Here is a 12,353-nt window from a genome sequence, read left to right as displayed (position 1 = left end):
TGTGTTATGAGTTCTTTGTGGTGTAGATGGGTATTATTGGCTTGGAAGATGTTTAGTAGGGCCAATTCTGGGATGATTTCTAATGCTTGCTTAGTTATTTTACATATTCCTCGTATGGCTGTTGTCCGGAATAGTTGGATTTTGGAACACTCCCACCACATTTGGAGGTATGTGCCTGTGGAGGTGACCCTCTCCAGCATTTTGGCGAGGTTCCTGGTCTTATTAACACTAGTTTTCTTGGTATTAGGTACCACCTGTAGGTGAGTTTCAGAGTGAGTTCTTTTCTTTTTGTTGATATGGATTTAAAGGGGGTTTAGATCACATTCTGGGTGGAATCCTTCAGATGTTGCTTATCTACATTTCCCATCATCTCTGACCACTAGCTATGCTGGCGGTGGATGATGGGAGTTGCAGTTCAGCAATGCAGAATGCCACCAGTTCCCAACCACTAATTTAAAGGGTACTCAAATCTCAAACTGTATCGAAAGACAGACAGACAGATATAATTTGTATGTTGAAATTAATAAAAAATATTATAAAAAAGACAGACAGACACAAAACGCAAGTGATGCCTTTCCAAATCAGGAATGCAAAATCCCAAAAGCTACAGCCGTGCCTCACCATCAAGTTTGTACCGAATGTTAGTGATATCTAGAACAAGGCTCTCTGCATGCTGGTAGTTCTCTTCTGTGCCATCTGTTACTTGGTTTGCTTTTCTGTGGGTCATTGTTGCCTAAGAGCAGAAACAAAAGCAAAAGGCTGGTTTAGAGGAGGTCCAGAAAGACTCAAGGAAGTGGGCAATGTCAACACGGGCTGGGGGGCAAGATTGCAGCTTTTGGGGTCTTTGGCCAAAAAGCAACCAGCCTTTATTTGCTTGATATGCTTCTCCTCTTCTAAAGGCTGTATTATTATTTATTGTTGTTGTTTTTAAAGTATTTACAGGCCGCCCTTGTCACAAAACATCAAATAAAAACATCAAGATAAAAACTTCTTTTTTTATATAGAAACCATTAAAAGCAATACAGTGGTACCTCGCAAGACGAATGCCTCGCAAGACGAAAAACTCGCAAGACGAAAGAGTTTTTTTGTTTTTTGAGTTGCTTCGCAAGACGAATTTCCCTATGGGCTTGCTTCGCAAGATGAAAACGTCTTGCGCCTTTTTCTTAAAACCGTCAATGCATTCCTATGGGAAACCGTCAATGCATTTCCTATGGGAAACAGTGCTTTGCAAGACGAAAAATTCACAAGACGAAAAAACTCGCAGAACGAATTAATTTCGTCTTGCGAGGCACCACTGTACAGAGAAATAATTAAAACAACTGGCTACTCAAGAAAATTTCAAATAACTGCATTGGTCTATGGGCAAAAAAAGCTGTCAAGGGATGCCCAGTCACTGTCAACATCGCCCTTATGTGGCTTGGCCATCTGATACAAAATGAAAAGAGGCACCCACGCCAACTGCACAAACTGTGGTGTTTTCTGAGTGCGAGCGATGCGGTCCTCCTCAAATCCCTGGAAGTATTACTAAACTAATGCTGCACTTCTGGTGCTGTGAAATGAGAAAATAAGAACAAGGCATGCAGAAAAGCGGGACAGAGACCTACTGGGACAACAAAGGGTGATGGCACATAAAGAAAGGAGGAATTCTAGTGAGGACACAGCCAAGGTCCTCTGGACAGGAAACATTTCATTTCACTTGCGTTCCACAGAACAGAAGGCAGACTTCTGGTATAATATATAACTTTTGTAGTACTAGACATGGGAAGATAAAGGGGGGGGGGGACACACAAAAACTTCACACCTTGTGCTGAAGTGCATTCAGATCCTGAACAAAGTCTGTGTTCTCCTCTTCCAACTCATCGGTCTGCTGCTTGGCCCTGTTTAGGGATCTCTGATAGTCGCGGAGATGGTTCTGTAAGGAGGAAAAGAAAAAGAGGACAAACTGGAATCCAAAAACCCTACAGAAAAACTAGGTAAAAGTAATAAGTAGCGTAACACTCCACATACAGTGATGGCTTGCATAGAACCATTGATGCTATGCAGACGGGCCCATGCAATGGAGGTGGAGTTGAGGTTCGTCAGCTGATTCCTGAGCGCAGGAAAAGCATTTCCGATCTCCTCAAGATCTTCCAGCAAAAGCAGCACGCAGCTGTCGCAAGCTGTTGATGGGAGAGGGAAGTTAAATGCACAACTCTTAAGATAATGCCTGTAACGAAACTGTAAGCCTATTCTACATGTGAGTGCCTGGCTAGGGTAGACCTATGTTTCAGCAGTCCCAGATAGAATCAGAATCACGGAATTGTAGAGTTGGAAGGGACTGCAAGAGCCATCTAGTCCAATCCCCTGTGATGCAGGATTCCTGCCCACAGCTGTCCTTGGGTGGGCTTGAACCACCAACCTTCTGATTAACAGTCAGACACAATGACCCACTGTGCCACAGGGGGGCAGCCAAGAAAAAAAGGCCATATTATTAGATCATCCAGACTGACAGCCTACATACATATATCTGCCCAATCATTTTTACAACCCACTCATAAAACTTTAGATTTTCATAAAGCAGTTGGTCCCAAAAGTCAGACAAGTATCTACTTTGGTCAACCGATATAAAATAGTTAGAAGATGCAATTCCCAGCAACATTGTGGTGCCCCCCCCCCCACATGTGGTTTTAGTTGAAGACACGGCCCAACATCATGATGTGATTTTGAGCTGATATATAGCTGCCAATAACCACAGTGCCAAGTTTGCACTGTATCGGATGTTAATAAATTTGTATAAATTTATCTGCTTGCCAAATCAAAGCCACATGTGAATGATATGATAGGGCCTTTACTATGGCCCAAAAAAGATGAATGAGTCATTCTGCTTAGAATGCTAAGCACACAAATTTGCAAAAACTGTTCTCCCTAACGTTTCTAAGCACAATTCAAAGTGTTGGTGTTGACCTTTAAAGCCCTAAACGACCTCGGCCCAGTATACCTGAAGGAGCGTCTCCACCCCCATCGTTCTGCCCGGACACTGAGGTCCAGCACTGAGGGCCTTCTGGCGGTTCCCTCACTGCAAGAAGCCAAGTTACAGGGAACCAGGCAGAGGGCCTTCTCGGTAGTGGCGCCCATCCTGTGGAACGCCCTCCCATCAGATGTCAAAGAGATAAACAACTACCTGACATTCAGAAGACATCTGAAGGCAGCCCTGTTCAGGGAAGTTTTTAATGTGTGAAATCCAGATGGGCGGTGTACAAATAATAAATTATTATTATTATAACTTATCCTAAGCATCAGAATGAAACAAAAACTAAGGAAACCCAGGAGAAAAAGAAGAACACTTTGAGAAATACAGGTTCAGCACCTTTTGACTAAGAGAGATGTCAAGGATGGCTGCAAAAAGTCTTCCCCTGCCATTGGCATAGCTGCTGAGCTGTTACAGAAACTTTGCAAATATTCAATAAAAACACAATCCCGTCAGTACACCAGCCTAGGGACCAGGTGAAGCTGTCGGTGGGGAACGGAACGGCAGTACTATCACAATAATTGTGTGTTTATATATGAGAGAGGCACATTAATAGGGTGCAAGAGAGTGAATGGGGCTTTGCTTGAGAGAGAGAATGAAAGGGAAATGGACACACAGGGTATTATAAAAACAAAAGGCAGATCTACAGGCGTTTGTGAGTTGCCACTTGTTTTTATGTAATCTAGCAAGTGATTTATGAAGGAACAATTAAAACAGCTGTAAGGCTACTGCTAGGTGATTTATTGGTAGTAAAAAGAAACCTATTGACGGTTGACTGCAGGCTAGAAGAATGTGAATACCGTGAACCACTAGAATAACGTGGAGAAAACTGACAAACACCCGGGTTCAAACTAATTTGATTTGGCTAATGCCCCTGGCAGCCTATTTTGAAAAACTAAAACAGCCACATGCAGCATACAAGTCATATCCCTTGCACGAGTGCCCCTATAGCTTTGCACATAGCCAACTACTGTGCATCTTGACATTTCTGTTGTCTGGTAGTGGAATGCTTTGATCTGAATCATATGAGCTCATACGGAGTGTCTTTGCTTTAAGACAGGCAGGTTGGAATCTATGCCTTTTGGGGTCCTAAGTTATGCCAGCTTTTGCCCCCCCCCAACCCCAACCCCCCAGACCACCACCACCACAAGCAAAAGATCCATGTAGCATTCCCCAACAACCTCCCAATTCCTTGCAAGGCAAAGTTTTGAAATTTCGTAGCTTCAGTGCCATCCAGTACAGAGACACTTGCAAGAAGAAGCAGGCTTGCTGAACTGATAACGCCAGGGAATGTGGACAGGGAACTGAGCAGAGCAAAAAAGACTTGCCTTCGCATCTCATGCTGTCTGGGCCATCCACCACAGGGATCTCATGCTTCTTAATACAGGTGCTGCACTGCTTCCCCGTCAGGCCGTTGGAGCAGGTGCATTCTCCAGTCCGGGGGTTACAGGAACCTCCTTTGCAATGACATTCTGCAAAGGGAACACGAGAAGCCAGAGCAAACTTAAACAAGATGCACTCACATCCTTCTCCCCCATATTATGCAGGGTGGGATGACGACCACATCCACTCATTGCCATTGCGTGAGGATCAAACCCTTCACATAAACATGAACTGAAAAGGCACAGAAGAAGAAGAGTTTGGACTTGATATCCCGCCTTTTACTCCCCTTAAGGAGTCTCAAAGCGGCTAATAATCTCCTTTCCCTTCCTCCCCCACAACAAACACTCTGTGAAGTGAGTGAAGCTGAGAGACTTCAGGGAAGTGTGACTGGCGCAAGGTAGTCATGCCTGCGTGTGGAGGAGCGGGGAAGCGAACCTGGTTCACCAGATTACAAGTCCACTGTTCTTAACCACTACACCACGCTGGCTCTCATCAGATGAAACCAGAACAAACAGTCCCAATCTCTTTCTCATGCTTAAACCATTCCCAGGGTCTAATCACACAGTAGGGCTTGTTAAGACATTGAGGCTTTTATCCCAAGGGAACTCCTCCTGTATATATGAAAGGAGGAATCCCTAGATCTTGGACCATTCACAAAGTACTGTTTCTGAACTGAGACTATCCTCCAAACCATGGGAACAAGCCCTGTGCTCAAGTGCCCACTCCTCTATTTGTGAGCATAATTAACTATTTCCAGGTTCGATGAAACCACAGTTTGCCCACAAACCAGAATCCACGGTTGTCTGTGATCCTGGTTTGCATGGAAATTGTAGTATAGTCCAAACCACAGTTTGCTGCGTTCAGTTGCAATGGTAAACTGTGGCTTGATCAAGCCAAAAAAAACCCATTCATTAAACTATACCCGTACATGAAAGGGAGGGGGTGGGAAGATGGCACATAAGCCAGGGCTTGTTTTGCCTGAATGGTGCCTGTGTGTATCTACGGAAAGACTGCTGAAAGCGCTGTACCCTTCATCAGCAACTTGGCCCACCTACACAGCGTCACTTGCAGGGTAAATAGTGCCATTTATCGCTGCTGAACCTTTCCCATCAACTAGTTTCCATTTTGGATTTGATTTTGGATTAGACAAGGGCAACCCTTTATTTTAAAAACTATACCATTCCCTTTGGCCTTAGGGGACAAAAGGCCTAAATGTTAGTGTTATAAGAAAAAATTGCTCCTTTCCCCTTATGGGGTATCCAAGAGCCCGTATAGAGTCCTTAAGTGGGTCCCCTATCGGTAGGAGAAAATAACAGAGGCCAACCAGAGTATCTTGAGAAGCAAAGTGGCTAGTAAGCCTGATCTTTATTAAAGGAGAATAAACTGTTGCAACAGGGTCCCACTCACCGCACGCAGGAGGGAGGAGAGAACCCAGAACAATGGTGCGCAAGCCCTTATATACTCTTTTGAAATTGCCCACCCTGTAGCTCAAGACAACCCCTGAAAACAACATACGTACATCACAGAAGGAGGCGGTCTACAGCAGAAATCCTGTCTGCCAGGATACCTGATAATGGTCACTGATTGGTTTACCTGGGCAGCCTGGCCATTCTTTTCTGATGGTAAATGCTTTTAGTTCCTGAATCCAGGTCATAGGATCACCCTGTTCATACACAATGGAAAAGCTTTCCCCATTTTCCTCCCTTACTGCAGAGGAATATTTGAGGTCCCTGGGAAATTCAAAATGGATTCAGGATTGCTCTTCTGTACTATTTCAGACACATGGCTTATATAGTTATGTATGTGTTTGCCTTGTACATTTATGGACATTTATTTTATATTTGAGACTTCGGAATTCTTATAACATTAGTGGATGCTTAACAGTGACTGAAACAGACTCACTTGAGCAGCCATTTGTGTTGAGCCCCCAGTAGCCAGGGGAGCACTGCTGGCAACGGGAACCACTAACACCCGGATTGCAATTACATTGGCCATTGTGGGCATGGCAATCCGCGCTCACGGCTCCAATATCGCAGTTGCAGCTCTGGCAGCCTGAGCATGTTTCGAAGCCGTAGTGTCCTTCCTAAAGGGGGATAAAGACCCAGAGTTAAGATTCCAGCTTCTAAGAGGCAGGCGAAACCCTGTTCATTTTGCCAGGGCTTGCTCCACTTTTTTTTTAAAAAAAAATATTTTATTGAGTTTTACATGAAAGATAAAACAACAGAAAATAAACAACAACACAACAAAGTAGAAAAATACAATAAAACACAAACACAAAACAGCAAAAAATATCAAAAAAGAAAAACAACAAATAAAAACAATTTTATCCTCATTATATTCCTTGCATTAACTTATTTCTCCGACCTCCCCAGACCTCCCTTCTCTGTATTCCAAATCATATATTCAGTCAGCAAATTCCTTCCCTCTGTCTTAATTAATTTTGTCTTGATTTTAATATCTTAATATTACTTAATTTTCTTATATCTTAAAATATTGGGTCTTTTAGGGCTTGCTCCACTTTTGACATGACACTTTCTGCCCAATAGGACATGAAACTGATCTTAGACTGAAGGCTCGATTCACTTTACCTGACAGCGGTCACAGTGCTGCCCGGTCACTCCAGGTTTACAGTGACACTTGCCAGTCCTAGAATCACATGATTCCGTCCCACAGGGCATACAGCTGCATTCTACAAGGGGAAGAAGAAAAAATAGTTCTAAAAGGATTTTTTTTTTTAATAAAAAGGTCCACTTGTATTGAAAATACAAACAAACAAACAAATATTTTTATAACAGGGGACACACAGCAGTATAAATATTTAGAAATAAAATTATGAACTACTAGGCATTTATTTTCATTCATAGTTTGCCTTAACTTGAAAGATTCAAGGCAAGCAAAAATGTATTTCAAAAAGGACAGTCACATAATTTAGGGGGCATTTCTATGTTGCAGATTAGTAAAAGGTAAAGGTAAAGGGACCCCTGACCATTAGGTCCAGTCGTGACAGACTCTGGGGTTGCGGCGCTCATCTCGCTTTATTGGCCAAGGGAGCTGGCGTACAGCTTCCGGGTCGTGTGGCCAGCATGACTAAGCCACTTCTGGGGAACCAGAGCAGTGCACAGAAACGCCGTTTACCTTCCCGCTGGAGCGATACCTATTTATCTACTTGCACTTTGACGTGCTTTCGAGCTGCTAGGTTGGCAGGAGCAGGGACCGAGCAACAGGAGCTCACCCCATTGCGGGGATTTGAACCGCCGACCTTCTGATCAGCAAGTCCTAGGCTCTGTGGTTTAACCCACAGCGTCACCTGTGTCCCTTAGTATAACAGATTAGTATAACAGTAGAAAAAGACTGCATGCTAAAGATCAGGCTTCCTCAACCTTGGCCCTCCAGATGTTTTGAGACTACAATTCCCATCATCCCTGGCCACTGGTCCTGCTAGCTAGGGATCATGGGAGTTGTAGGCCAAAAACATCTGGAGAGGAAGCCTGCTAAAGACAATCTGGCTTCTAGCTACAATGCATCTTATTTCACCCATGGAATGCGGAGCATATTTTGTTTCAATGTACTGTATTTTTCGCTCTATAACACGCACCCGACCATAACACGCACGTAGTTTTTAGAGGAGGAAAATCCATAGGCATGCCACCCGTAGGCATTCCCTCCATAACATGCACAGATATTTCCCCTTACTTTCTAGGAGGAAAAAAGTGAGTGTTATGGTGCAAATAATACGGTAATTCAGCTGTGGAATGAGATATTAGAAATCAGTCCAATTTTCTAGTGTTTCTGTGTGTGAGAATGCATTTCTGCCTACTGCTTGCTTCCAAAACCCACACAGGTACCCAGGAGTACAGCTAGTTACCAGCTCTGGGGGCACACCTACCAGTGCAGTTCTTTGCCAGGACAGCATCTCCATAAAAACCTGGGGCACACACTTCGCAGCGGGGCCCTGCCGTGTTGTACATGCACCCTGTGCAGAATCCTGTCAACGGGTCACAGTCGCTGAACAACATGTTGGGGTCGGCGTTCCCACTGCAGTCACAAGGCTGGCAGGAACTGCCAATCACTAGAGGGTTTCCATAGTAACCCGGAGCACACCTTTGGAAGGAGAAAGGAAGGGCTTAGGGAGCTGCAATCCATGCATCCGCACTGTAGTTGCCTGAGGTCGCTGCTCCTCTGCTCAGTGAAACACTGAACAGAAGAAGAAAAGTTTGGATTTGATATCCCGCCTTTCACTCCCCTTCAGGAGTCTCAAAGCGGCTAACAATCTCCTTTCCCTTCCTCCCCCACAACAAACACTGTGAGGTGAGTGGGGCTGAGAGACTTCAGAGAAGTGTGACTGGTCCAAGGTCACCCAGCAGCTGCATGTGGAGGAGCGGAGACGCGAACCAGGTTCCCCAGATTACGTGACTACCGCTCTTAACCACTACACCACACTGGTAGGTAAGTGGTAGCCCCTTTCCATCCCTATTCTGTCTCTGCGTGCCCCTGTCAGAAGCTGGAGTCAAGTGCAGGTCAGCAAGAAAAAAACAAGGTGTCAGTGAAGTTCACTCTTTATTCAAAGAAGCCAAAACAGTGCAGGCCTAGTGATCATACCAACTCTTCACAGTAAGCCTTGCTCCAATGAGGCCGTTGCAAAGACTGAAGGTCCCCGTCTTCCCAACACTTTCTAAGGCAGGCATCCCCAAACTTGGCCCTCCAGCTGTTTTGGGACTACAATTCCCATCATCCCTGACCACTGGTCCTGTTAGCTAGGGATGATGGGAGTTGTAGTCCCAAAACAGCTGGAGAGTTTGGTTTGGGGGTGCCTGCTCTAAGGCTCCTCCTCTCCAAGGTCTGTCCCAAGCAGTTGCAAACTGCATCCGTGCACAACAAATCTCTGCTCTTTTCATTTCTCTGTGGGTTCTAGGAGACTGAGGGGGTTGGGAGCTGGTTGCAGCAGGAGGGGAAGACTCTCTGGATTCTTCAACGACCTGTCTCAACTCTGCCTCTTGGTCAATCTCCTCTCCAGCTTCCGCCTCGGAATCTGAATTGCTCTTTGTCACAGCCTCTTCCAGCTCACCAAACTCTGTTACCTTTTCTGATTCAGGCACAGTGGGTTCTCCTTCATTGGAGAGCACGTGTCATGGTGGGGGCAACCATGACACCCCCTGTTTCTGGGTGGGTTAGTTTGGATGGCTATGAATTTGATTGGACACCTTCAGTTGCTGCTGGGGGAAATTGGTTGTTGCAATTTTATTTGATTGATGGGGGTGCTATATAGGTCCCTTTGTGCAGTGTTGAGCTTCCTCTTTTCGCTGCGCACATCGGATTACCCACCCACCCTCCCTTTATTTAGGGTTTGTTCGAGCTGACCTTGTTATGCCTGTCATGGGGTCATCTGCTTTTGGGGCAGGGGCCTGGTAGGAATGTTACCATTTGGCGGATTGGCTGGTGCCATTTGGGTTCTGCCTACTGTGTAGCAAATCGTCACAACTTGTAAGGTTGCGGTTAGGCATTGGTTAATTTTTGGTTGGTGGAATTTTTGGTTGGCTGTGCCTGCCCCTCCAACGCTGCTGCTGCAAGGGTATTCCATTAAAGGAATCCAGCGGCTCGCCATGCTTTTGTCCGAATCCCTGGCAAAGGGCTAGGGCCACGCAAGAGCCCCTGGGAGCATTTGGGGAGAGGCGAGAGCCTGATGCTCAGCTTTATTCTCTCCCCAAAATTGTTTACCCTTACTGACTTCCACAGGGGTGCGGTTGTCAGTTCTGTTCCTAACTTCAAGTGGTAGCCTAACCAATGTCTAAGCAACCACTCACATACTGTAATTCAATAAAGTTGTGGCCAGCATTATGCCAAAAACCAAAACAAAAATGATGTGTGAACCGTGTTTTTATTTGGGGGTGTCTTGGGGGTCCTTGACACACAACTCCTCCTCTCAGTCTGCTCCTTCATCTCCCTCTGACCACTCATTGTAGTCGTCCCACCACCACCAATCCCCTGGCTCTGAGCCTTCTTCTCCTGGGGGTTCACCAGCTGCTGCTTCCTACCACTCCTTTGCACCTAGCCAGTCCATGACACCCTCAGGATCCGGATTACATTGTTCCAGGCAACCCGAGCCAAGAGATCCATGCTATTTACCGTTCACATGAGACTCCTGCATAGCCAGGCTTGCACAGACACTGAGTAGCCGAGCCTCTGTGGACACATCCAATGGCAAAGCTGAGGTGGAAAAGGAGGAGAGAGAAGCTGTCAACATTTCCTAAGAGCAACACAGACAAGATGTAGTAATACTTGGTCACCAAAAAGCTTTTACAAAAACAAATGAGATCTGAAAGGGCACATAAGGCCAAGGCTCTGCAAGAAACAAGGATCCTTATAAAGCCACATTCTAAATGGATTCAGAAAAGGCACAGGAAACAATACTCCTCAGTTCAAGATGCCGAGGGTAGGCAGGGAAATTGCTTGCCTGAATGCAGCTGAAAATCAAATTCTGGTTAGTTTAAAAGCCCAGCTCAGAGTCTGACAGTGTCTTCTTTTGAAATGGACCAGAGCTTGTTTTAGAGCAAGTTCCCAAGTAATGCGAGGCAAAGATCCAGCGCAACTGAACCTAATCTCGGCAGTTCTCTTCCCAGCTGTACAAGAGGAGGCATGGAGATAGGGGAGCGGCCCTTAGCTTGGCCTCAACCGAGGCTTGTCTGTGTACTTTTAAACCACGGTTTATTTCGCAGCGCATTCAAACACAGCCAACACAAAGCAGAAAAACCAAGAGTGGAAAGTTTTGCAAGAGTGACTCACTTGTTAGACCCAACCGAGAGAGGGCAGGGGCACCCGATGCACCGCAAAGGCCCATCAAGTGAAGAGTTCCCCACAAAACCATCTTTGCAGCTTTCGCAGTGATCTCCCTCTGTGTTGTGCTGGCAGTTCTGCACAGAGAAGAAATGAAACTCGAAAGACATATTCCACAGTTAGCTTTTGTCCTCCTGGCTTCCTTGAGCAAATCTGGCTATGCCATTGCAGTTTACGTAGATGGTCTGCCGACAGAATGTCTTGCATCAGGCAGACTTGTTTTTCTGAAAGACCGACAGATGCCAACCATTTAGAGCAGGGGTGAGGAACCCCTGGACCACAGGCCAAATTTGGCACATTAGGTCTCCCACTGCTTGGCCATTATCTCTCCCTGCTGGGCCAAAAAAGTGCCCCACCCCGATGAAGAGCAGGGGGAGATGACTTATAACCTATGTTAACTGAATGACAACACAGAGGGGTAAAGGTAAAGGGACCCCTGACTATTAGGTCCAGTCATGGCCAACCCTGGGGTTGCGGCGCTCATCTCGCTTTATTGGCCAAGGGAGCCAGCGTACAGCTTCCGGGTCATGTGGCCAGCATGACTAAGCCGCTTCTAGCAAACCAGAGCAGCGCACGGAAACGCCATTTACCTTCCCACTGGAGCGGTACCTATTTATCTACTTGCACTTTGATGTGCATTCGAACTGCTAGGTTGGCAGGAGCAGGGACTGAGCAACGGGAGCTCACCCCGTCGTGGGGACTCGAACCGCCGACCTTCTGATCGGCAAGTCCTAGGCTCTGTGGTTTAACCCACGGCACCACTTGCGTCCCTGTAACACAGAGGGCTACTGTATCTCAAAAAAAGCCAAGAAGCTCCTAGCCAATCATTCTATTCCTACATATAGCAGGACTTTAGCCATGAATATGGCCAGGCATGTTCTCCCTAAAGAGGGTCATGCTTGAAACAGAAGCCTCGATGGCTTAATAGTGTTCTAAATCTTGCCCATGTTCTACTGGCTTTTCCTTTCCTCGCTGTGCATTGCTCACAGCCTTGATCTGGTGTGCAGATTCTTTGCAGCCGTTGCCGTGTGAAGCAGAATTTTGTACCAGACACTCAGTTCAACATCTTGAGAATTTCCCTTCCTCATTCTCTCTTTTTCCTTCTTAAAAAGGTAAAGGACTCCTGACATTT

At 45.8% G+C, this 12,353-nt stretch overlaps 1 protein-coding gene across 1 annotated transcript in view; it reads right to left on the bottom strand.

Annotated features, from left to right (window-relative positions):
* LAMA5 (laminin subunit alpha 5) overlaps positions 1–12,353 on the bottom strand; it is a 207,426-nt gene that overhangs the window by 41,623 nt on the left and 153,450 nt on the right. The window contains exons 43-51 of the mRNA XM_083447232.1: positions 11,171–11,298; positions 10,514–10,594; positions 8,277–8,491; positions 6,979–7,079; positions 6,293–6,473; positions 4,336–4,479; positions 2,008–2,159; positions 1,802–1,912; positions 622–733 (exon numbers count right to left, since the gene is read on the bottom strand). Of these exons, the coding sequence (XP_083303358.1) occupies positions 622–733; positions 1,802–1,912; positions 2,008–2,159; positions 4,336–4,479; positions 6,293–6,473; positions 6,979–7,079; positions 8,277–8,491; positions 10,514–10,594; positions 11,171–11,298 (1,225 nt within the window). The remainder of the gene's footprint in view (positions 1–621; positions 734–1,801; positions 1,913–2,007; positions 2,160–4,335; positions 4,480–6,292; positions 6,474–6,978; positions 7,080–8,276; positions 8,492–10,513; positions 10,595–11,170; positions 11,299–12,353) is intronic.

The sequence above is a fragment of the Podarcis tiliguerta genome (genome assembly GCF_965153285.1).
Source record: "Podarcis tiliguerta genome assembly, chromosome: 6".
Taxonomy (NCBI): domain Eukaryota; kingdom Metazoa; phylum Chordata; class Lepidosauria; order Squamata; family Lacertidae; genus Podarcis; species Podarcis tiliguerta.
Note: the sequence above shows the minus strand (reverse complement) of the source record. Positions and strands in the feature narration are given on the sequence as shown.